General features: G+C 45.6%; 1 protein-coding gene across 4 annotated transcripts in view; it reads left to right on the top strand.

Moving 5' to 3' along the window:
• The window catches only part of Zfh2 (Zn finger homeodomain 2), a 140,875-nt gene that overhangs the window by 30,670 nt on the left and 86,297 nt on the right, over positions 1–23,908 (top strand). For all 4 annotated transcript variants that reach the window (XM_077407302.1, XM_077407301.1, XM_077407304.1 and 1 more), the window contains exons 2-3: positions 14,745–18,055; positions 20,836–23,705. In XM_077407302.1, coding sequence (XP_077263428.1) covers positions 14,935–18,055; positions 20,836–23,705 — 5,991 coding nt within the window. In that variant the 5' untranslated portion in view covers positions 14,745–14,934. The remainder of the gene's footprint in view (positions 1–14,744; positions 18,056–20,835; positions 23,706–23,908) is intronic.

Raw genomic sequence — 23,908 nt, 5'->3', positions numbered from 1 at the left:
TCTCTTTCTTAAAACTGCCTTGCAGTCTTTACTTAAAGTGGCTCTACTAACAATAAACCATAACACTATGCTGAGGTGATGTCTCAATTTCTTGTTGATTTGGATAATTATCTATCGATGATTAGGATGTCATCACAAAAAAACCTCGACTTCTGAGAAATCTCTTTTGTGAAAGTTCGTCCCAGAAGTTAGCACTCGGTGGGATATTGAAACTGAGCTTTAGGAATCCGGCCTTTTAGGTTCTGTCATCGGGGCTGGTGAAATGTGTTTAGAGCTCGGAACAGGTATCTCATTGTCAGAAGAAAATAATGAATAGACATCCACGTATTACATGTAAAAGCGTGCGTACGAAATGCGTCAAAACATTTTGACATTTCTTCAGGAGAGAGAGAGAGATTTAGAAGATTATATTAAATCAATAGTTTCTCTAATAATTTTATTTACTTGTTCATTTCGTTCGATCTCTTCTAGTATTCAATATTTATTTCTATAGTTTCTGAAATGAAATTTAGCATTTGATCCTCTTAATTTTTTATCAGATATCGCGCACAAAAGATACTTCTCTCAAGGTACTCTATCATTAAGAGATTAAAGAAATTTATTTATATGAATGCGCGGTAAAAAAAATAACGAATTACATAAGATAGACTTATTTATTCAAGTCTAATGTTTGCGAGCGATTAGATGGATTTGTATAGAACATGTCGTTTGTGACGTGCAAAGCAATTTCTTTCCCGCGGAATATTCTCCGCGAGCGGGGAAGGATTAATTTCATAAGTGACCTTTCTATGCTATATATCTTGAAAAACAGGATGTAATAACAAGCGTCTTGGAACTGAGTTCGTTCCTTTTTTTTTTCTTATTCGCGGCGATGAAATATTTTTTCTTGTTCGCGATGCATCAACCGAATGCGAACGGTTCGCCGGTAACAAGGCTCCGTTTGTTCTCGTTCTCGCGCCTTTTATCCATCTCGGGCGCGAGCTCGCTCCCTGCCCTTTTACGAGTCGCCGCTGAACGAAAGCGGACTGGTATCCATAAAATAATCGCACGAGGGACCCCGGATTACCTCCGCGCCGCGCGCGTGCGTTCGCCATAAAGGGTTACGCACGACCGAGAGGGTGAGATGTATATCTGGCGTGGTGACAACGGGGGAGAAGGAAAGCACTAAACGCGAGAACGCGTGAGTCGTTATTATGCCGCGGATTGTTTGCCCGCGCGGTTTGCCTAATGAGATCGCCGCTGAGAATCTAACGACCCAACGTCGGATACCACAGCTGATCTAGAGCACGCGCGCGCGCGCGCGCGGATTTACAGAACGAAAGTGTACAATGAAACTAACGCGGATTTACATGATTTATCTTTTTCAACACGTACACACACCGCGTATTTCTCTCATTTGCATAACTATAGTGTAGCGATATAAAAGTGCATTTGTTTCTTCCGTTCCTCGTGGACGAGGAAAAATTTATCGCGCGCTCAATAATCCCGGGTATTGTGCGATTTTGATCTATGGCTCTCCCTGGTCAGCATTATCCGTGTCTCTGGCGTGAAAGCGATGCGGATAGTTCCCCGACCTGATCTTGCGGCCATACTCTCGCGATAGGTGGGTTTGCCCGGTAATGCGTCGGAACGCGGTGCCATGCTGTCGAGCGGCCGGGTAGGTGGGTGTGCGGACCGTTTAAATCAATTTGTCGACATGCACGAGTAACGCCGCGAGACGAACCTTCGCGGCGGCGTTTCCAGCCTTCCGCTGACGCGCGACGCGCGATCCTCGTCTCGGCGAGAACGCGACACGCGCGCGCGTCCCAGACGGAGCGGAGCGGTCAGATTAACTCGAAGGGTTCAATTAGCCGAGATAATACTTCCTTGCTACGGCAATCGCCGTCGCCGTCACCGCGGCCACGTTACACGTCATATTCCCCGCCTCGTCGAAGCTTACCGGCGCTCGTTCACCTCGCGCCGGCGGAACGAACAACAATAAATTGTAAACACCTCGCGGCGCGATTACCAGCGCGGTTCCGGCTTGCCGCGCGCGGCGGCATCGTCGCGCCGGCTGTGACGACTATAGACAGCTCTCTTTCTCTTTCTCATCAATGTTTCCGAGCCTACTTGTGCGTCATCGGCGGGCGAACCCTTTGTCCGGGGTATAATTAGCCGCGTACGCTATACTGAAACTTGTGTGCATAAAAGCGCCTTCTCCATCTATCTCTTTCGAATCGAAGCGCGTACGACGCCACGTGTCACGCCATACCACGCCATACCATACCATGCCATGCCATGCCATCGTCGCGTCGCGTCGCGTCGCATCGTGTCGCGTCGGCTCGCTCTCGGTTTTATACAAAGTTTTACACCAGGCAAGAAGTCGCATTGTGCAACCGGCAGACTTCGTTGCGGCTTTGTTCGCGTCGAATGGGAGCTCGAAGTAATTTCGCTGCGTCATAACGCGCAATAATGTTAACCCTAGAACGCGCAGCACAGAAATTGGCGGCCTTCAGTTTTACATTTTTCAAGTTTCGTTTATTTTTGGAACATAATCGTCGAAGCGCAATTTAGTCTCGTTATAAAAGCGTGCCAGAAAAGACATTAGAGAGATTGATCTAATTCTATGTTAATTCTGTTATTAAAAAAAGTGTGGACGTGCAAGCATATAAAATACTACATGATTTTTAGTTGCTTCTAGATTTAACGATTAAAATGTAATGGCGGTTATCATAGCAGCCATCGTTCCAAGTATCAATACAGTAAGAGACAATCGTGCTATCTATGTATACAAGCGCATCATTTTGCGCGTGGAATTTTCAGAACGTAAATTTAGGAATGTACGTATTAAAGGGTTAAAAATGAGGTCATTTTTCTATTTGGATGACAATCGAATTTGCGATTATCTGAGCGTACATCTCGACAAATGGACTTACTAGATCATAAAACCGTGCCGTTCTGCGCTGCGGTGGTATGCGCCGCGAATTTGCCGGAATTCTTGGGCGACCATAAATCAACGCGAAGCGCTCGGTTCCCTCGGTGCGAGGCATCTGCTAACGGAGATCATTAGCGCAGCACCTAGAACCGGACCCGAAATCCAATCAGGAGCCCACCCGCTCGCTCGCTTCGGGTGTTGCACTGTGCGGGGGGGAGTAGCCAATAAAAAATTCTACCGACCATTCGCAACTTTTAATCTCCCAGTCAACCTCTTGTAAAATCGAGGCATACAGGGATGGAAATCGAAATTGAATCTGGTACCTGCCGATCACGAATTTATCGCTCTCTCACACAGCCATACGTTACCTCAAAAATGAAATTTGAGTTCCCGGAACGAGTTAATTTCCATCTGCTATTCTTTCACGGCTATAAATTCCAAATTAATCTGTTATTAAACCAAAGCATGCATAATAGTCGGGATCAAATTCGAGATCCGTTAAATACGAATGTATTTGTATTACTCTCAGAGCCATGCATTACTCCAAAAATTCAATTATAACGAATAAATGTAGTTTAAAAAAAAAATTTTTTTTTATTGTTTTTATCTATTTACAGCAGTTTATTAATCTTTTTTTTTTTTTTTTTTTTTTTAGTGAATAAAGTACCACCATTCCAATGACCTTGCAAGTGTCGTAACGGGGGAGATTTATATGTTGAAGAGGACTGAAGAACGTAGCCATCAAGAATAAATCAAGAAGTGCCATATTTTATATTCCTTTAATTCCGAAGTGGAATTAGTCTCGTTGGGATAATTAAATCGATAATTATCGATTTAATTTTTTTGATGCTGAACAATCTTTTAAATTATCGTAAAGAATTTAGTGAAAAATGTGTGATGAATATCACTCCATCTAGGGTTGGAACCTAGACCTTCTCTGAATTCCATAATGTTTTTTTTCCATAATGTCAGTATTTTGCTGCGCTTTTGTCCGCGAACTATCTAGATTTCTAAAATATGAGACAGAACACGTTATTCGAACTATATTCGTTATATCAAAATTCTTCCCAAACGCATATTTTCAATAAGAAAATGTAAAAAAATTGGGTCAAATTTTATCGGTACGAATCGGTACGAATCATCTCATTGTGCAACCGAAATAAAGACATAATAATTTTATAGGATTTTATGTCTTGAATTTTACGTCTGCGACAAGTTATGATTTTGAAAAGTTTGATAGTCTCTTGATTTTGTTGAAACTAACTCTACCTCGCCACATTCCGGTCTAGTGAAATCTTAAAAGAAGTTTCGGCTTCTGCTTCACCGATGTGCGCGAGGTCGTAACACTAATGATGACTTCACGAGTATGAAAGGACGTTCGTCTTCCATCGCCCATCTCTTATATTTTGAAGATTTATGTTAGTATTATTAATCCTCAGTCCTATTACTCGTGTCCGAGCGTGGTGACTTCTCTTCATATACATTGCGCATATACGTTGCGCACGTAGAATATACACATTGTATGTAGTATTATTAAATTGATTATCAATTTAACTATTTGAGAAATATCTGTGTGCGTCAGATATATGGGACCTACAGTTTAACGCAGACTTCGAACGGCAAACACAGAAAGGCAAAATCTTAGAATTTTTGAGGTTTCGAGACAAGATTTTGTTTTCTCATAGTAAGTTGTCAGCTTACTGCCAAACCCTCAACCTTGTGGGTTTCCTCCATATTTGGAAGGCCACCTGAAGTTTTCTTAACATCAATTTTAAAACGGAGCGCAAGGACAGGATCTTCGGGATATTTTACAATTGTGTTAAAGCGATCTGAGATAGTAGATAGGGACGGTGGGAATCTCGTTAATCCATTCATGCGCGTCACTAATTAGATGACGAGGGGCATTTGGCTTTTTTTTTTCTTAAGAGAGTATTAGTTACTCCTGCCGTTTACCCGCGCTTGCTTGAATTTCTTCATATATTTTTTCATCCAAATATCTTTTTATTTAAAAATGGCACGCAAGTATTCTCAATGTGTCATTTCTCGCTTCTGACATTACAATCTAACATGGCCGCAGCGAGTATCTACCAGGAGTTTTAACATTTAATATTGTGACGAGATACTCCATATTGTAAACATTAAGGGCACATATAAGTAGACGTGGAATATTTCTCGATAAAAATCACACGCTACCTGACAAGCTACGACAATATTATTCGGACTTACCAGAACATAAGTCAAAATGTAATGAATGTAGTACAGTAATATCTCATTTTATGTACTATGGGAATTTAAAACGAGACCAGTGGAATTACGAAGAGTACTCCAGATTGAAAATTAGTGACATCCCAATAATCATGCCAATGGAAAGTCACAAATAACTCTTTTGGAGTAACTATTAATCAATAAGTGAATAGACAAATCGAGATATTCCTCCATCATAATATTATAAATTGAGGGGGGAATACACATAGCAGTTGCCAGTTGCTATTTGTGGAATAACTGCTTAACGTTTCTTACGAAAGACGGATTATATTTGGAGGATTCCTTCTCCAAATACAGAGAGGTTCTCGTGACGAGATACTCTCAGTAGGTTGCCATCATCAGATGAGAAGTAGCAATCGTGGCGATCGAATAAAACTGACAAATTTTAGATCGGATTTGAACCCAGAGGTACGATAATATACTTTTAGATTTAATTAAAAAAACAATACACATACAACCTAAATCTAATCTAAATCTAATTTAAATCTTTCAGGAAAATACGCAAATAAGATATCAAAAAGGCTTGATTCACATAATAGATTTCGAATTGTGTTGCCCACCTTTTTCCGTGACAAAACACAATTCATGGATATTCAAGTGCTCATTGCTCTTGACTGTCACATGAATAATAATTTACTTTCGGTGCCCCTGGAAATATTAAGAATAATACATAACGGCAAGCAAGGTAAGAAAAACTATTATAAATTTTTTTTTAATAATTTTTTTTTTCTAAGAGGAGTATTACAGTATCCTATATCTCTATTTTTTCCCTACATTTATTAAAGAAAGACGATTTCGGACAAAACTGTACAGTCTTTTCGTGTTGTCTATATAGACATAAATATTGAAGTAATGCTAATCGACTAGTCAAAATTTACGAGGTAAGGTTATCAGCATCCATTATCTTGAAGAAATTTTACAAAATGTAAAATTCACATATGGGATGTGAAATTGGGGTCGAGACATGGCTAATCACGAATCCGTTGCTTTCGCATGAAGCTACATGTGTCATCCCTATATAGCAAGTCCGAGCGAAAAAATTTATATCGATATCATTTCCCCGGCGAAGTCGCGCGCAAACGTGCGAGTGCGAGGCGACGGTGTGCAATGCTCGGCATAATTAATTCAACAATTCCGCCGCGGTTGTTTCAGTCGACTACCTTTTATCCCCTGCATGACGACGCATGTGGCGCGCAACGCAACGCGAAAAATCACATTGACCTGCTTGCATCGGTACCGAACGATGCGTGTGCGTCCTGTTTTCGGCCGTGCATCTGGATGCATGAATTTGTCACGTTATTTAACGATGGTCCTTTATTGATCGGTATCATAGGGGAATGCGGTACCTATATCTGGAATAGAATGCCTATGAATGTCGTTCAACTACATAATCCGGAACTGTTTGACCACAACGATATTTTTATAACCAAGTGTCATAAGAGATTCAAAAAATGTCGAGAACCACTAAATTTAGGTGGCATTTCGTAAGGAGAGGAGTACGTTTTTTCTCCAAAAGAAAGAGTCGTAATTATATTTTTTGAAATAATTTAAGTCTTCTCGTATGAAACCTTTAGTAACCCGAATGGCGTAAAGCGAATAAGTAATTATCATAAAAAATTTTTTCTTCGCAAAAGTGAACATTTTTTTTGGATTTCTTTCGATTTGCTTTTCAGAAAACAGATGTATGTAGATCTTTTGTAAAAGCGAAGTGGCGTAAAACAAACTTTCGAAAAGTGGAGGATACATTTTCTTCTGGCTCTTATGAAATTAATGAAAATTCGATTTGAATCTACGAAACTCGCGCTACGAGAGGGTAGAGGTACTACTGCCATCGGGGTGAAACGGACAGGCACGAACTAACGACGAAGCCGTATCGATCATATTAAGGGATGTTTTTACAATAATTCCTCCCCAGCGCAACGGTGGCTCGTGCTCGTATAGGTGCCCGCACACGGACGCGTCCGCAAGTCGCGATAGATCGCTAGGTAGCCGGGTAGGTAGGTAGCCGCCATGTCTAATTATGTCGCATTGATTTTGTCATTAGCCACCCCACGTCGACCGTCGACGGCTCGGGCACGACGTCAGGGCAAAAAGCACTTCCTACAATGCCCGAGCGAAGCCTCGAGGCCACGTTCTTCTTTTCGAACTTAAGGCGCGAGTGTGTCCGTCGAAAGGTATCGGGGATCCGGTTGCAAGGTCAAAACCAACCCGTAAACGAAGTCGAAGTCGAGAAACGCGCACCGACGCTCGCGAAAGATCCGGGAACGCTTCCGCTGTACGATAACGTTTCGATCTGGCATTTAAAAGAAAATTTTGCATCGCGTTGGCGGCACAGAGTTGATTGCATCAAGTCTCTTTACGTGAAATGTTAAATCTTAAGGTAAATTGTTACACGCTACAGTTAGTGTTATGTTATGGTCTGCGTCTCCGTATAGCGCTGAAGGGGGTATTTCCCTTGATGGTCTATCCTCTTATTTAAGCTACCGAAGCGCACGTAACAACGCTGCGTGGACGTTCTCTGACGTACGCGGGTCAAGTGTCGCCGGGAAGTTAAATGAGATCGTTATGGAACTCGTCTCGACGTTAACAAACGAGTCGGTTGCAGATTTCGCATCATCTCGCGCCGCATCCTCGCAATCTACTTCCTACATATGAGACGAGAATCTTGCTTCTTTATACTTTTTCTTCTCAACTTGAAAATATTCTTTTAACAATACTGGTTATTTCACAAGAAAAACACATTATAATTAAAAGAAGTATATATCTAACGGACAACAAAACAAGCTCTACAGAATTAAAGATATCGATTACGATTAAGTAAAGTGAGACTTAAATGCATTATGCAAACATGATTCTCGTAAAAAAAATTGATTTAATAAGTTCGCAATCAGTAGAATTATATTAGTCATTTTAATTGTATATTACTGAACGTGTATTTATAATAACCGGTATTTCAAGGTGAGATAAAAGAGGATGAATTAACGTGAAACGAATGACGCATAGCTCGGAGAATGACCATGTCTGTTACTCTCGCTAATAATCAATGTTCTCTCGTGCGGCATCGGGAACGGGCAGATGTAAAAGAAAAAGGAAGGATCGGTGAAACGTGATCTAGTAATATACGGCCTGAATCGATCGGGCAAGATTAACAGCGAAATTTTGACGGTGCGGCATCCCGGATCCTCATCCTCGTTACGCCGAAAAAGCGAGCCGCCGCGCCGCCGTGAATCGGACTTCTCTCTCACGGTTGGCTTAATTGCGGATCCCCCACACGCTAACGGGGTTAATTGGCGGATTCGTGTCTGGACCGGATGCCTGTGCGCGGACGACGAAAATTCGATGAAATCTAATAATCGGTGACCGCCAACGAGAGCGGGCGAGCGAGTGAGAGCATGAAAAAGAGGGGGAGGGAGAGAGTTGGGGAAGCGGGCCCCCGATGTACGTGCGTGCGCGTGCGTGTTACGAGCAAGTTTCTCACGGTGCATTGGGAGGAAATTATAAGGGAATGGGTTAAACCCTGGGTTACCCCCGCGGGGAGAGGGAGAGTCGAACGGGTGGGAGGGTGCGGGAGAGAGAGAGAGAGGAGCGAGAGAAGAAGCCGGTGCGAAAAGAGCGACGGAGAGACCCCGCGAGGAAGACGAGGCTGCGCGCTCTCGCCCTAGTGGGGTGGGGGAAGGAGGAAAATCATACTTAATTGATATCACAAAGAGGCCCTCCTCGCGCTCAGCACCTAACCCAACCCTAACTTCATAATCGCCGGCTCCACCGTCGGATTAAACGCCGCTCGGAACCATGTTGCACGTAAATTACGCGCGCGCTCGGCTCGCTTGCCTTCGTGCGCGCTCTGCCCTTCACTTATTGCCGTTGTCTTCGAGCGAGAGAGGGCCCGCGCACCGCTCTCTCCCATCCATCGGTTCTTCTGCTGCCCTTCAGTCTTTTTACCTGTGCATCATCCTCTCTCTCTCTCTCTCTCTCTCTCTCTCTCTCTCTCTCTCTCTCTCTCTCTCTCTCTCTCTCTCTCTCTCCCTCTCCCGCTTATGAACGAATATCGTTTCGCGTAGCGGATTCCTTCGGGCAATAAAAATAATATCAATTAATCGGCGCTTATCAGATAGCACGAAGACGCGTTGGCCCCCGACAGGCTGTAGCAGCGAGCGCGAAGCATGAAGCACGAAATGTCGATAAGAGAAGAAGAGAACTCTTGTATCGCGCGGAATTGCGAGTCATTCGGCTAGGAGAGAGTGCGAGTCGTTTCGAATTTCTCCCATATACCCGACCGTGATTATCGTTCACCGGTGAATAATTCCTAATTGGGAAAATTTGTTCCTCCGAGCGATGTGAGGAAACGTTCGTTGAACGTTACGAAGAGCGCGAGTTCTCTCGGCATTATCCACCACCTCCGTAGTTATTTCTATAATTCCATAATGTATTAGTCCATATCTCCGTTAAAAACGGAGATAATTATTGATCGCGTGTTACTGGGCAAGCTTACGGCGAAACTCGGCGTTTTGCATCGTGACGAGTTTACACGCAATCGCATTACTCAGGACTGCGCGTTACAGAACGATCGATACTTCTATTACGAAATCACGGGAGGAGCGATTGGTAAATAAAACCGTTATTCGCATTTCTTCCATTCGCACTATCGTGACGAGATATACGCGGCGGGCAATTTACATAAATGCGAACTGCAGTGCAACGAATGGGACACTTTTGAGCGTTTTTTAATCATAAATCAGCGCGTCTCTTTCCTTCCTCCTCTCCGCGACGATGGGGCTTTTGATCGGCGCGCGATCGAAGACGCTACGACACCGGCGCGCGGGGTGCAACTATAATTATTTCTCGCCGGCATTTGCATACAAGCCACGGAGCGCATACGCATGCGATTCGCGGCGCGGCAATAGCGTATGTTTCCGCGCGGCTTCGTATGCGTCAGCCGAACGTGGTCGTTGTCCGTGGATAGTTCTTATCAGGCTCGCGGCCCGCGTATATTAAGTAGAAAGCCGTCCGGCCACGTAATAACAATAATAAGAAAAATACGGCCCCAGTTAATTGTACCGCGAAGCCGCAGTGCGTTGTACTTGGCAATTGATGCAATCTAATGCACCGTGCAGCATATAGTGTCTCGATGATCCTTTTTAAAAAGTAAGATGACTATACTTAAAAAAATAACTGTGAATTACTATACATATATATAAGATATACTATGTAGTATATATTGTACATTACGTTCTTTTTAACAATTGACAGAATCTTCGTAATGCGGATTAATATGATGAAAGGGTATCGTATTGAGGTGTAATGTGCTCTAGTAATGCGCCTGTTTATTTTGCGCGCGTCGTTTTTTCTTAGCACGCGAAGTCGCGAAAGTCTGTGGTCTCGATTTGCGCGACGCGGAATTTCGACGACTTCCGGTTTCGGTATCAGTCCGAACAATGCATCCCCACACGTCGAGCCGTGTCGAAACCCGCAAGGAAAAAAATAAGGAACCGCCGGCCCGCCGCCTTACCCCCTCGCCACCCTTCCGAGGACACCCTCTTACCGCGGCACGCAAACTCGCCTGAGAAATAAGCAGGCACGGTATTCAATAAATAACGAGACGCGTACGAGATAATTGAGAGGCCATAATTGCGCGCATCTTGCGTATTTCGTGCCGAATAAACGCGGCCGGGTTCGCCATGTGGGCCCCGTAGGGACCACGGATGCCTCCTACCTCCGTCCGAAGGGATACAAAGGGACCTTCGAGCGAAACACCGCGACAAACAAAAGGGCACGGTGCGTCGACTCCGCGGTCGCTCCTTCGCCGAACATTTAACTCCCATCATCGAAGGCTCGCTCCTTCCCTCCGCCGAATCGTCCTCGCTCTCCTCCCTCTGCCTCTCCCGATCCCTCCGCATGCCCTCCGCCGTCTTTCTTCCCGCTGCGTTATGTCATGTGCGCTTCCCTTTTCCACTATTGAACACTCATCAGCCACCTGTGCGATCGTCCTCGACTTTCTCCAAAGTTATAATTACGTCGGGCTTCGGGGTGTATCGCTTCGCTGGTACACTCGTAGATCCATAAAAATGCGCGGTGTGCGCGTTTTTAGCTTGTCCCGATTGCTTCGTGAAATATTTATCGATTTGATACCGTTTCTCTAACTCGAGCGATTTGTCAAATTTTAAAAGATCATTACTGCATTATCACAAATCATTCAGACGTATTAAGCGGAATAAAAATGGTAACGTTATGTAACATAGAAAATAAGTTCACCCTGCATACAATTATTTTCTTCGTTACAAATAAAAAGAACATAATTAAGTCTTATTAAATCTCATTGAATTTGTAACGATTCAGATTTAATTAAAAGATATTTATAAATTAAGAAATGTGTGTGTTTGCAAGTTTATCTAATTATACGATAAAAAAATCATGCAATTTTGAAATAAAACAATCGTACTCGTGTATATCCGTTATCCTGTAAAGAATCGTGAATACGTTATCCTGAAAAGAATAATTTTTTGAGCGTTCAAAGATTTCTAGCTTACATACAAACGGGAATCATGACACTGCAATATAAGAAAGCCGTCGAAACTTGGCGCTCTACCCTCGGAACGATCGCGGCCATGAATCGCCGCATTAGAATGGTCGGGAGACAATTAAGATGCTATCGTTTAATTAGGGCCGGGCCCTGCGAAAACAAAGCCGTTCGACGCCATACGCCTCTAACGTCGACGCGTCGACGCCGCTAGCTCGTCCTTCCGTGTTCTTTCTAGCATTACCGAAATGCGTGATAAATTGACTAGAAATAGGCGAGTCGAGGCAGGTGATGTCAGATTGGCAGATGTTCTCCGTTTGTCCCGATGCCCTTTGTTACCCTTATTCTTCTCTCCGTACCTCGTACCTCCACTCGGAATATGTGATAACGTATCAATATCGTTTATACAGATGATACCGTACTGAATCTCTCTCTCTCTCGTCAGATTGTCATATTAAATAAATACCAACATTTTTAATTCCGTATATCCTAGAAGGGAAAGCAAGAATCGGAACAGAAGATAATTGAATAGGGTTGACTAGATAGAATATAATATAATATATTGAAATATAATTTTTATGTTAATTTATGACACTAAAATCGCAACAGTTCTTTGCATCTATAACGTGTTGAAAGCTGAACTCAGCTAAACTTGTATCACAATGTTCAAGCAGAGCGTTACACATTTACGGGAATACGGCATTTTGCTCCTCCTCGTTTAGCACCGATCCAGTATAGGCTACGCAATTATATTCCTCGACGTGTACGATTTTGCTTTAATGAGCGCCGTCGACGAGGCACCCGTTTTATCGGGATCGCGGAACGTCTCTCGAACGCGCGGCACGTGATTGGGCACCGTGCAAAAGAGGATTCGCCTAGGATTGGCGGTATCGATCGATGATAATCCGAGGGAACGATCGCGGCCGGCGTACCTCACGCATTATAAAAGCGGTATCGTTCGAAAAAGAGATGCCGGGGGATACGGTGACTAGATTATGGCGTTTGCACCGCGGAATTATAACTGTGGCGATGGCGCGGTTTGATGGGAAGAGAGAGAGAGAGGGAGAGGGAGGCGGAGGGATCGGATGGGAGGGAGGGAGGAGGATAGAGGAGAGAGAGAGAGAGAGAGAGAGAGAGAGAGAGAGAGAGAGAGAGAGAGAGAGAGAGAGAGAGGAGTAGAAGGTGAAGCGGGAGGGAGCGTACAGGATGAAGGGGGAACCGTGTAATGCCGCGTATACACGTATGTACCATAATGTCCGGCGATACCGCCCGCGGCCGACGGGCGTGAGGGGGGGAGGGCGATCGGGAAAGAGAGAGACAGCGAGGAAGAGGGACGGGATCGGTTTCAGGCTTCTCTTCCGCAGGATGGGATATACCACTCTCTCTCGACGGATCGCGTCACGCCGTTCCACACCCCCGCGTACACACGCACGCAAGCCAAGCGCATAAATCCCGCGTTACACCCACCCGGCGCTCATCTTTAATCCGTTAGATTCCGTGAATGCTTGCGGCCGGCCTCCACCTCACGACGTTGATTCGAGACCGCGATCCCGCGTAATTGGGATTAGATTATTAGTCTTGGCTTCGCCCTCGCCTTCTCGCTCGCGGCAGGAATTCGCATCATCGCGCACGTTTCGCTGGAAACGTGGATTATGCTCCCGTGAGCGTGTTTATCCCCCTCCCTCCCTTGCGATAATCAAAGCGACCGGCGCATCTCGTTTTGGGTGACGCGCCACGCCGCGGCAGGACGCGTCTAATCCTTCTCACACGACTCTCGTTAGCTCTCTCTCTGCCTTATAACCCGGAATTGCGACGCGTGTGTATTCCCCATCCGCTTTCGCAGTTGTAATGTGTCGATTTGCGTAATTTGAAATCGGATTATCTCAACGGTGCGTGAAGTAAGGCCGCGTTATTGCCTGATGTGCGTTGAATCGTAAGAATCCTATCTCTGGGAATCTTATCTCTAAAGTTTTAATTCCGTCCTTTTCCCTAAACAGAGGCAACAAATTTTTAAGAATCTGAAATCTTCAAAAGTGCCATCTTTAGCGAACTTCAAATGTAAGATTTTTTAAATTGCTAAAGTACACTCGATTTAACCTAACGGAGCAAAGTACAGAAAAGAGGTCATGAAATTCCTGGCGCAATGATATCGAAATGTACAAATTATTAAAATGTAATTTCATTTAAGTTTTCTTTCAACATTGTAATGCACTAATATTAAGTAGCCTGTGAGCATACAACTTGATCATATTTTTAACGATCTTTTTTTTTAAACTGATACAAGAGATAATTAAATTTACGCGAAAAGTAGCAAAATTTATATCTGATAGAAAAAAAGATAAGTATTTTATCGGAAAGAGAGCGAGAGGAGATAATTTAGTGAGATTCTAGTCATTCTTGAGCAGACAATGGTTTGTCAGTGTGCTACGAATTCTTAACCGTTGATAAAGGAGGAAGAAACACGCGTAGAAGAGAAGAAGGATCCTTAATCCGAGGGTATACAGGCGAGTATTCATATAGCGACGACTCGCCGTCGTCGCTGTGCTTCTTTTTCGTTTTTCGTTCTCGTATTGCTCGAACGGGAACATTGATATTTCATCGATAGATAAGCTCGGCCGATCGATCGCAAACACAGCTGGGTTCACTTCAGGTAATCCGAACACAACGCGAGCCGTTGTGTTACCGCGACGGTTCTCCGTCGCGGCTTTGTGTACCTTGTGTAACCGCCGTCTTCTCCGGGCGATCCTCTGCACACGCAGCTTGCTGCACTTCTGCGTATTTCGCTATCTTTCGGCCGTCCTCGGAAATGTTGACTCTGTTTAACCGGATTAGACTGGACGACTTCTAAATGCCCCGCCTGCGAATTCATTCTGTCACGAGCGAGCGAACAAGTCTTATCCGACTGGATAGCATTCGGAATACTTTTAAAGTCGAATTATAGTCGGAATTTCTTATAACTTTGAAAAACGCTTATATACGAAAACTATAAAATTATTGTCAGTATTAAACGTCAGTCGGAATAATCGATCTTTATTTGGATTTTTGCAGGTACGACCTGGGCTTGCGTCGGGGTAGCTAGTGAACCGTCCCTTCGTGAGGAGGAATATAAGACGGGGAGGCAGTCGGCGTGGAAGCGGGCGAATCCGCACGGAAAAAGAGTCCGTGGAGGAAGTCCGGAGAACGCAGGCGCAGACGCCGTAGGTGATGTGAGGCTGGCGCCCGCCTCACGTCTGGGGTGATGCCCTCCAGTGAGCCTCATCCCCCGTACCACCTTCAGCACCACAACATTCCTCCCTCGCATCTACAGCAGCACACGCCGAGCGCGATCGAGCATCACTTCTTGCAGCTGGTGGCGGCCCATCATCAGCAACAGCAACAGCGACAGCAGCAACACGGCGGACCCTTCCAAAATTCCACGTACACGCAGCAGAAGCAGGAGATGAGCCCGGAGGAGGAGGGGGGCCGAGTGGGTGGGTCCCCCCCTGCGGCTGGGGCTGCACTTCATCAGCCCCATCATCCCCGCACGGCTAGTCCACCTTCGGGCACAGAACCCTGCACCCGCGACGCGATACCAACACCCACACCTATCGCTGACACCACCACAGCCACCACGACTATGACGATGCAGTCGCAGAGTCAGCAGCAAAAGGGTCCCAGCCCGAGTCCGAGTCCGACGGGCGGTGACGTAGAGAAATTCGACGGTAAAATCGTCTACAACCCGGACGGCTCGGCCTATATCATCGAAGGCGAGAGCGAACTTAGCGAGGACGACTCTCTGCCCGACGGTTGTATTGTAGATGGGCGCGGTGTATCGGTTCCTCACTCCTTAGTTTTCCCACAAATCGCGAGCGCGTATTATGTATCGCGGTTATACGCGCATCAGGCCTACCAGCAGCAGCAGCAACAGCAACAACAGCGCTCGGCGACCCAACAGCACAATCCCGATCTTCCCGTGATGCACAGTTATCGGGTGATCAGTTACAGGAGCGCGGAGGGTAGTAAACAGCCTCCTCCGGCGTCCACAGCACCGCCGCCGCCTGCCGCGTCAGTACCCGTCAAACCTATCCTAATGTGTTTCATATGCAAGCTCAGTTTTGGCTACGCGAAAAGTTTCGTCGCGCACGCCCAGGGCGAGCATCAACTTACCCTAATGGAAGACGAACGACAGATACTCTCTCACTCGACGGCGTCGGCCATTATACAGGCCGTGGGTAGAGGAAAACAGCCGCTCGTTAGTTTTCTAGAACCTGTCACGAGCTCGACTTGCACCCAGGCGTCGCCCACGCAGATACAAGCTCAACAACAACAGCAACAACGTAGCGAATCCAACGAACACGAGACAACGCCGACCACAACGAGCACTCCGGCGAGCACACCCGGCGTACCTAGCAGTCCCCAGCAGCAGCAGCAGCAACAGCAATCGCAACAGACGCAACAGCAACGACCATCGCCAAACACTCCCACCACGCCCACGTCACACTCGAGTCACCCTCTCACGTACAATCATCAACAGCAACAGCAGCAGCATCCGTGGACCGGCGCGCAAGTGAGCGCCGCGTCCTGGGCCAAAGCTCCAGACGCCATGCATTACAGTTCACCACCACCACCTACTTCATCCACCAAAGGATCTCCATCTTCGTACGCCGCTCTCACTCAGGCCCCACCGAACTTTCTAACCGGCACCACGATAGGTGTTTGTCCGGAGCACATGCAAGGTAGACCAAGCGGAGTGGAGTGTCCGAAATGCGAGCTCATATTGACGAGCAGTCGGCTTGCCGGTCCTGGCGGAGCGCTCGCTGGAATACACAGTCGAAATTCTTGCAAAACCTTGAAATGTCCAAAGTGCAACTGGCATTACAAATATCAAGAGACTCTCGAAATACACATGAAGGAAAAACATCCGGAGAGCGAAACGTCCTGTTTTTATTGCAATGCAGGTCAACCTCATCCCAGGTTAGCGCGCGGCGAAACGTATACCTGTGGCTACAAACCGTACAGGTGCGAAGTGTGCAATTACTCCACCACGACGAAGGGCAATCTCAGCATACACATGCAAAGCGACAAGCATCTGAACAACATGCAAGAACTGCAGCAGGGTGGCGGGGGTGGCTCCGGTACCAGCAATCCCTCCTCGTCTCAGGAAGCGCCAATGCCGACGCGGAGTCCCCACCATCAGCAGAATCACAGCCCACACCGGGCCGTTCAGGGTGGCAATCAGAGCAAACCGAAGCTCTCGTTTCGCTGCGACATATGCAACTACGAGACAAACGTCGCGCGCAACCTGAGGATACACATGACGAGTGAGAAGCATACGCACAACTCGATGGTGCTGCATCAGAACATCAAACACATGCAAACCCTGTCCGCGTTGTCCCACCATCAACAGGCGCAACACCATCATCAACAACAACAGCAACAGCAACTCGAGCATTTGCTCCACTTAGGCGGGCTGGACAAACCGCAACCCACGGAAGCGGCATTGGCCGACTTAGCTTACAATCAAGCGGTATTGATGACAATGATGACCGGCGGTCAAATGCCGCAGTTTCCGCCAGAACTCATAGGCTCCATAGCAAGCGCGGCTGCCATGAGCAATCTTGGCGGTGACGTTGGACTTTCGCCGGACAGCATGGAGCCGCCACCGGAACCCGCGGATCAGGATCCTAACCATCTGTATCAGTGCTGCATCTGCAACAATTTTGCGACTGATTCGCTCGAGGCCCTGAGCCATCATCTAGCCGTGGACAGAACGAGAACCCGCGAGGGTGACATACTCGCAGTGGCGAACGCGCACTTCGTCTGCAAACTCTGTACCTACAAAACCAACCTGAAGGCAAATTTCCAGTTGCACTGCAAGACTGACAAGCATTTGCAGCGGCTGCAGCATATGAACCACGTAAAAGAGGGTGGCCCGCGTAACGAATGGAAGCTCAAGTATTTAGCGTCACCCACGAGCGCGGCGCAATTGCGCTGCCACGCGTGCGATTACTACACCAATAGTGCTCATAAATTGGCCCTACATGCCGCCTTGCCAAGACACGAAGCTGCATCTCTTCTGCTCCGTCATCTGCTCGAAGCGAGCAGCAACATCCAAACCCCCGGAAAATGGTATCACTGCGTGATATGCGGATTTAGCGCCCGGCACCGATTGCCGCTTTTGCAACACGTGAGATCTTTGCGGCACCTTCACATGGAACAGATACACCACATTCATAGGAGAAGCACCCTCTCGGGGAACGAATCCCCGCACGCGGATATCAGCGTCATGTTTCAGGTGACGAGTGATCCCGATGTACCATCCACGCAACAGCCCAGCCCGACCACGCCAACGACACCCAACGCTACGAGCACTAACAATGGTGAGTATCTACAAATATGTGTCGCAAATATGACAACTATTATTTGCCGATGCAACGAAATATTAATGTCGTTTACATAATTATCGTTAACGCCCGTTAACGATAATTACTTCCCTTTTTCGCTAAAAATATTTTATTCGTTAAAGACAATATTTGGCAAGACGCCTTTTACGATAGAATGTGTTTTATGTTTTGCCAGTGACATTCATTAATATGCCAGAATTATAAAGAACAATTAATGCGTAATGGTAATGTATAAAAACTCCAAAAACAAGTAAAGAAATAGTCAGGCGCAGTAATTAGTACGAAATATATTATATTATTAAATAGGCAACTTGAATGATAATATATTCATGGACGTTTCGACCCTTTTTTGGGGGGTGGGGGGGGAGGCGAATATAGCACCACTGTAATTAATTTGTCTGTTTGATAATATAATATATTGCGCACTAATTACTTCGTCTGACTTTTATTGCCTCTCTCATTATTTGTTTTTTATTTATTTATTTATTTAAGAGAGCCTCCATGCATTTTTATTGTACTAAAACTTGTACATTAAGAAAGTTATATAACGGTGCAATGTGTGTCAACGTTCAAACAACTTGGTTTCTCTGAAAAAGAAAAAGGCTTTGGTCTGTAATCACGAATACGTCGCGTTTTTCACTTCCTCGTCATTCACAAAAAGTGAATTCCTTTAATCGCTTTTTTTCTGCGTGAGACAGCTGTCGCTGTACTGAAAGAACATTGTGGTATTTTTCGATCAATCGACCTATGTGGTCGTACCTTTTTTTTCAAGCTTGTTATTTGCTACAAACTTGCTATTCTCTCTCCGACAGTTTAATATATTTTATAAATGATAAATCAAATAAAGATGTCAGTTGCGAATTTATTACACAACATCTACTTGAGTAACATGTCCGAAAAGTGTCAAGCTACATCCGAAAGTAAATTTCAAAAAGGTAATCAGGTTTCGTGACGACGAACGCAATTCCTTTTACGGTGAATTTCTTTTATGTCGGGCTGCGCCTTATACTAACGAAGAAAGCTCGCGACTGCGCCCTTTAATGAATTCACTGGTCTCATTATTTTATTATCTCACAATTATAATTTTTGCATGGCATATGGCCGTGGCGTGTGCCGCCGCCTCCACCACGGCGCGGCGCGCACAATACCGCGTATTATTATATATCGACGGGCTGTACTTACATAAATATACGAGTGGAGAGAAGGCAGGAGCGCGAAGTGAAACCAGCAGCACGCGTTTTGCTCCGTGCGCGCTGCGACGTCGCAACTGACGCCGCACATTGCAAGTGTGCTTTCGGACAATACCGCACGATGCATGCATGGCATGGTAGCTGTCCTCCTATCGTTCTTTTTTTTCCCCCATTTGCTTTTTTGTATTTTTTTTCTTTCTCGTTTTTCTCTCTCTGTACTCTTTTTTTTTTGTAGGAAACCACCATCGGTAGTTCGATGTCGCTACCAATCTGTAATTTGGCATTATTATTGTTGCAAGACCGGCACGCGAGAGCATCTGCGACGCGTGCAGACACATCGGCGTTCGTCTTCGTTCGCGGACGCGGACGGTCTTTGTCGACGGAAAAACTTTCTCTCTCCGCGAACGACGACACCGCGGGCGCGTTACGCGTGCTCGCTTGCGTAAATCCTTCCGCTCGCACTCGCGCGCCGAAAGGATCGGCGCGTGTAATTTGCGCCGGTAATTCTTCCGCGGATCGATTTGCGGGCGCGGGAGAAGCGCGCGATTCTTGAACAAGTCTAATCAGTATAATAGCGCCGCTAAAGAACGTTCCGAAGACACACAGGCGCACGCCGCCGCGCCGCCTCGACCGTACGTGACACTGAAACGCGAACTTTTTGTTGTGTGGCACTGTCATAGTTTACCGGTAGTATCTATAATTTACTTTCTCCCGTGTGGCGTTTCGAGTTAATGTCTCGGGGAACGAATCGCCGCGAAATGGATGGCCGTCTCGCGCGCGCACGGTCGTCCGGCTCTGAATACATAATGCCGAAGTTTAATATCGCGCCGGTCGGATTGAAGAAGCCGATTTATTGTGGCAAATCTGTCGGCGATCGTATTATAGGAACGTAAATAATCTATAGTATGCCGATAGTTACCTCGGTAAATCGTAATTGCGAAATTTTCTACGGTACCTGGAAATGCTATAAACAAGCCAGCCCTAAGATTTTTCTTGTCTCTTGCGGAAAGAGTTCCGCGCGGACAAGTTGCTGATTATACACCACGCGTATATATGAAATTTTTTAAATTAATCTTTTATCGCCATCAAGTTCGATATACGCCGTGATGAATAAATATCGATTGCAGCGAACAGGTTTAGTAATTTCAAAACACGGCCGACGTTCGTAAATATTACTAATAAACGGATCATAAATTTTCTTCTCTTTTTCTGTATATATCCATGTTGTTTTAATTTCACACGTTTTGGTCGTAAAACTATTATGTATCGATCAATAAACACTAGTCAATAAAAGACTGACAAATTATAATGTAATTTACAATTTCAGAATGTATTTTACATATTATATTTTATGTATCAACTTGCATGACGCATGTATGTGTGTATGCTATTTATAAAACTATAAAGAATAGTACAGTTAAATAAATTTTAATAACTACTTTGTTTTTTTTTTTTGTTGCAAGAATGACATTTTATAGCCATAATAATTTATTTTGCTTAAATCAGCATTATGGTTCTTGCTTAATTAATCCTGAAAACAAATTCTTTTTTGTTATCTACTTCCAGAGCGACGAGAGGAAGGTAGTGATTGCGGTAGTGAAGTGAAACAGGAACCGGACAACGATCCAGAACCGGAAGCCGAGGCCGAGAATGACCAAGAAGAAATTACGTGCCTATACTGTACGTATCAGCCGACGTCGCGGGAAGAGTTACGACAGCATTTGCAAGTGGCTCACGTTCAAGATATTGAGGAGAAAACTGAAACGCTGAAGGAAGAGCCGGCGACGGAATTGTTATGCCCGTTGTGCCAAGATAGTTTCAAGGAACGTCCCGCCCTAGAAAAGCACGTGATGCAAATTCACTCCGTTAATACCGACGGTCTGCAAAGGCTACTGTTATTGGTGGATCAGAGCCACTGGCTAAACAATAATCGGAATACCTCGACGCCGGCTGTAACGACCGTAACGACGCCGACGTCGCCCACGACAACGACGAAGACCCATCAGGAAGAAGAGATGAGTGAACGAGGTGATAGTGACGAGATTGAGTTAGCCAGGTGTAACAAGTGCGACCGAGTTTGGCGTTCTATCGAAGAATTTCGGCAACATCATTGTCGGGAAGCTCATCCGACCGCCACGCCTACCTTGGCGGTTAGCGAGAAACATGTTTATAAATATCGGTGCGTACAGTGTAGTCTCGCGTTCAAAACCTTAGAGAAACTTCAACAACACTCGCAGTATCACGCTATTAGAGATGCAACTAAATGTGCCCTGTGCGGACGGTCTTTTCGTTCAGTCCAAGCGCTTCAGAGACATCTGGAATCTGTCCACGAACTCCACGAAGACGAGATGGCTCAGTATAAACAGAGCTTGCTCCACGCGCATCCCCTTCTTCAGGCAATAACGGAAGAAACGTTGAAGAGACAAGCCGGTCTGGCAAGCGAGCTGCATGTGGAAGATGACGCTGGTAGAGGTGACGAGGAGGAAAGTGATGCCAGTGATTCGTCGCCATTGCAGAAGGAACAACGACTGCTAGAGGATTATCTAAACAGTCAAACGATTGCTGAGGATTCCTATCAAGATCCAAGTCGAAAATTCAAGTGTCACCGATGCAAGGTAGCTTTCACGCGTCAAAGCTATCTGACTGGCCACAACAAGACTTTGCTGCATCGTAAAGGTGAAAAAATGTCTTATCCTATGGAAAAATATTTAGATCCTAATAGACCATATAAATGCGACGTTTGTAAAGAGAGCTTCACGCAGAAGAACATCCTTCTGGTACATTACAATAGCGTAAGTCATTTACATAAATTGAAACGAGCAATGCAGGAACAAGGCAACAACAACACATTGATCTCGGTGGTACCTCCAGCTAGCCCGACTGAATCGCCTGATTCTCAGCAAGATCAAGACAAGAAACCGTACAAATGCAATATCTGTAAGGTCGCTTACAGCCAAGGCAGCACTTTGGACATCCATATGAGAAGTGTTCTTCATCAAACGCGTGCCAGTAAACTGCAAGATCTTGCAGCCAGTGGCCAGTTAGATCTCGGTCGACCATTGATTGAACAACCACCGCTGAGTCCAAATAGTCCACCTGCCAACACAAATACGGGCAATACAGGAGGAATGGCTTCCTGTTCGCGCTGCAATAGTGTGTTCGTCAATCAGGATCAGCTCGCGGCACATCAGCAGCTATGCAACATTTTGAATAACCCGGCATTGGCATTATTTCAACAATTTGCTGCATCACAACAATTAGCTTCGTCCGCGCCGTCTAAGACGCCACCTCCTACATCTACGACACCAGGGCCGCAACAACACATGCAATCAGCTACGCAACATTCGCAGACTACGCAGGATATTCTCTCCCAGCCACGACACAAGACCTCGCAAATGTATAAGCATCTATTAGAAAGTTTTGGCTTCGATCTTGTTATGCAGTTCAATGAAAATCACCAAAGACGACAGCGCAAAGAGGAAGAAGCCGCCGCCGCCCTTCAAGCGCAGCAAGAGCAACAAAAGCAGGAACAACAGAAGCAAGCTCTCGCAGTTCAAGCCATGCAGGAAAAAGAAGAAGAAACCGAAGAAACTCATATGGATGACGATGTGATACCCGAACTTACGCGGAGCACCTGTCAACACTGCAACAAAGAATTTAGCAGCGTTTGGGTTCTGAAGGCACATTGTGAGGAGGTTCATCGCGACCTCGTACCGCGCGAATTTCTCGAGAAGTACGCTCAACAGTTCAAGTGCGAGTACGAAAAGAAAAGTGTCGTGGTGACCGTTGCGACGTCTTCGTCAACCACCACGGCGCCGAGAAGTTCTACGCCCGCCGCCGCACAACCTCAAGATCTCAGTGCTGATAAAGAATCTCGTGAAAAGGAGAAGGAAGAAAATTCCGAGAACAAAGAATGTATTAGCCGAACACCAGAAGCTACATCTACCACTCCAGCGACCACCCCGGCGTTGAGCAACACGCCAGTTTCGAGTACAGATTCCACGACGCCGACTGTGCTATCTACCAATCCGCATCATATTCCACAACAGTCGCAACAGCAGCAGCAGCAGCAACAATTACAGCAACAACAACAACAGCAGCAGCAGCAGCAGCAGCAACAACAACAACAGCAAGCTCAACTTTCATTCGCGCAACAAATGACCGAAATGCAAGCTGCTCTAAATGCTGCAATGGCTGCATCGCAATTGCAGCAGCAGTTACAACAATATCCAGGATTGATGATGGGAATGATGGGATTACCATTGGGATTAAACGTGCCCGCTTTAGCTGCAATGAATCTGCAACCACCTCTAGTGCCAATGATGCTACCGCCACCACCGTATGATGGTGCCACTACTGCATATCCACCGATTAACCAAGCAGATCTTCTTGCCAAGCAGCATCTTGCCCTTCAACAGCAGCAAGCGGCGGCAGCGGTAAGTAAAACGCCTGTGTCACAATTTTAACTTAATTTATTTATTTATTATCTATTTACTCATTTTTTGATAAAAACGAGCTTTTGATAAGAAATGCAAGTGGAATTATAAGAATATCGAACGTGATAGAAGTAATACAAAATAGTGTTGATATGTAAATAATATATTAATAGCCAATAATCACGGTGAGAGATAAAATCAAG

This window comes from Temnothorax americanus, unplaced genomic scaffold (assembly GCF_048541705.1).
Source record: "Temnothorax americanus isolate GAGA-0224 unplaced genomic scaffold, ASM4854170v1 Scaffold22, whole genome shotgun sequence".
Taxonomy (NCBI): Eukaryota; Metazoa; Arthropoda; class Insecta; order Hymenoptera; family Formicidae; genus Temnothorax; species Temnothorax americanus.
Note: the sequence above shows the minus strand (reverse complement) of the source record. Positions and strands in the feature narration are given on the sequence as shown.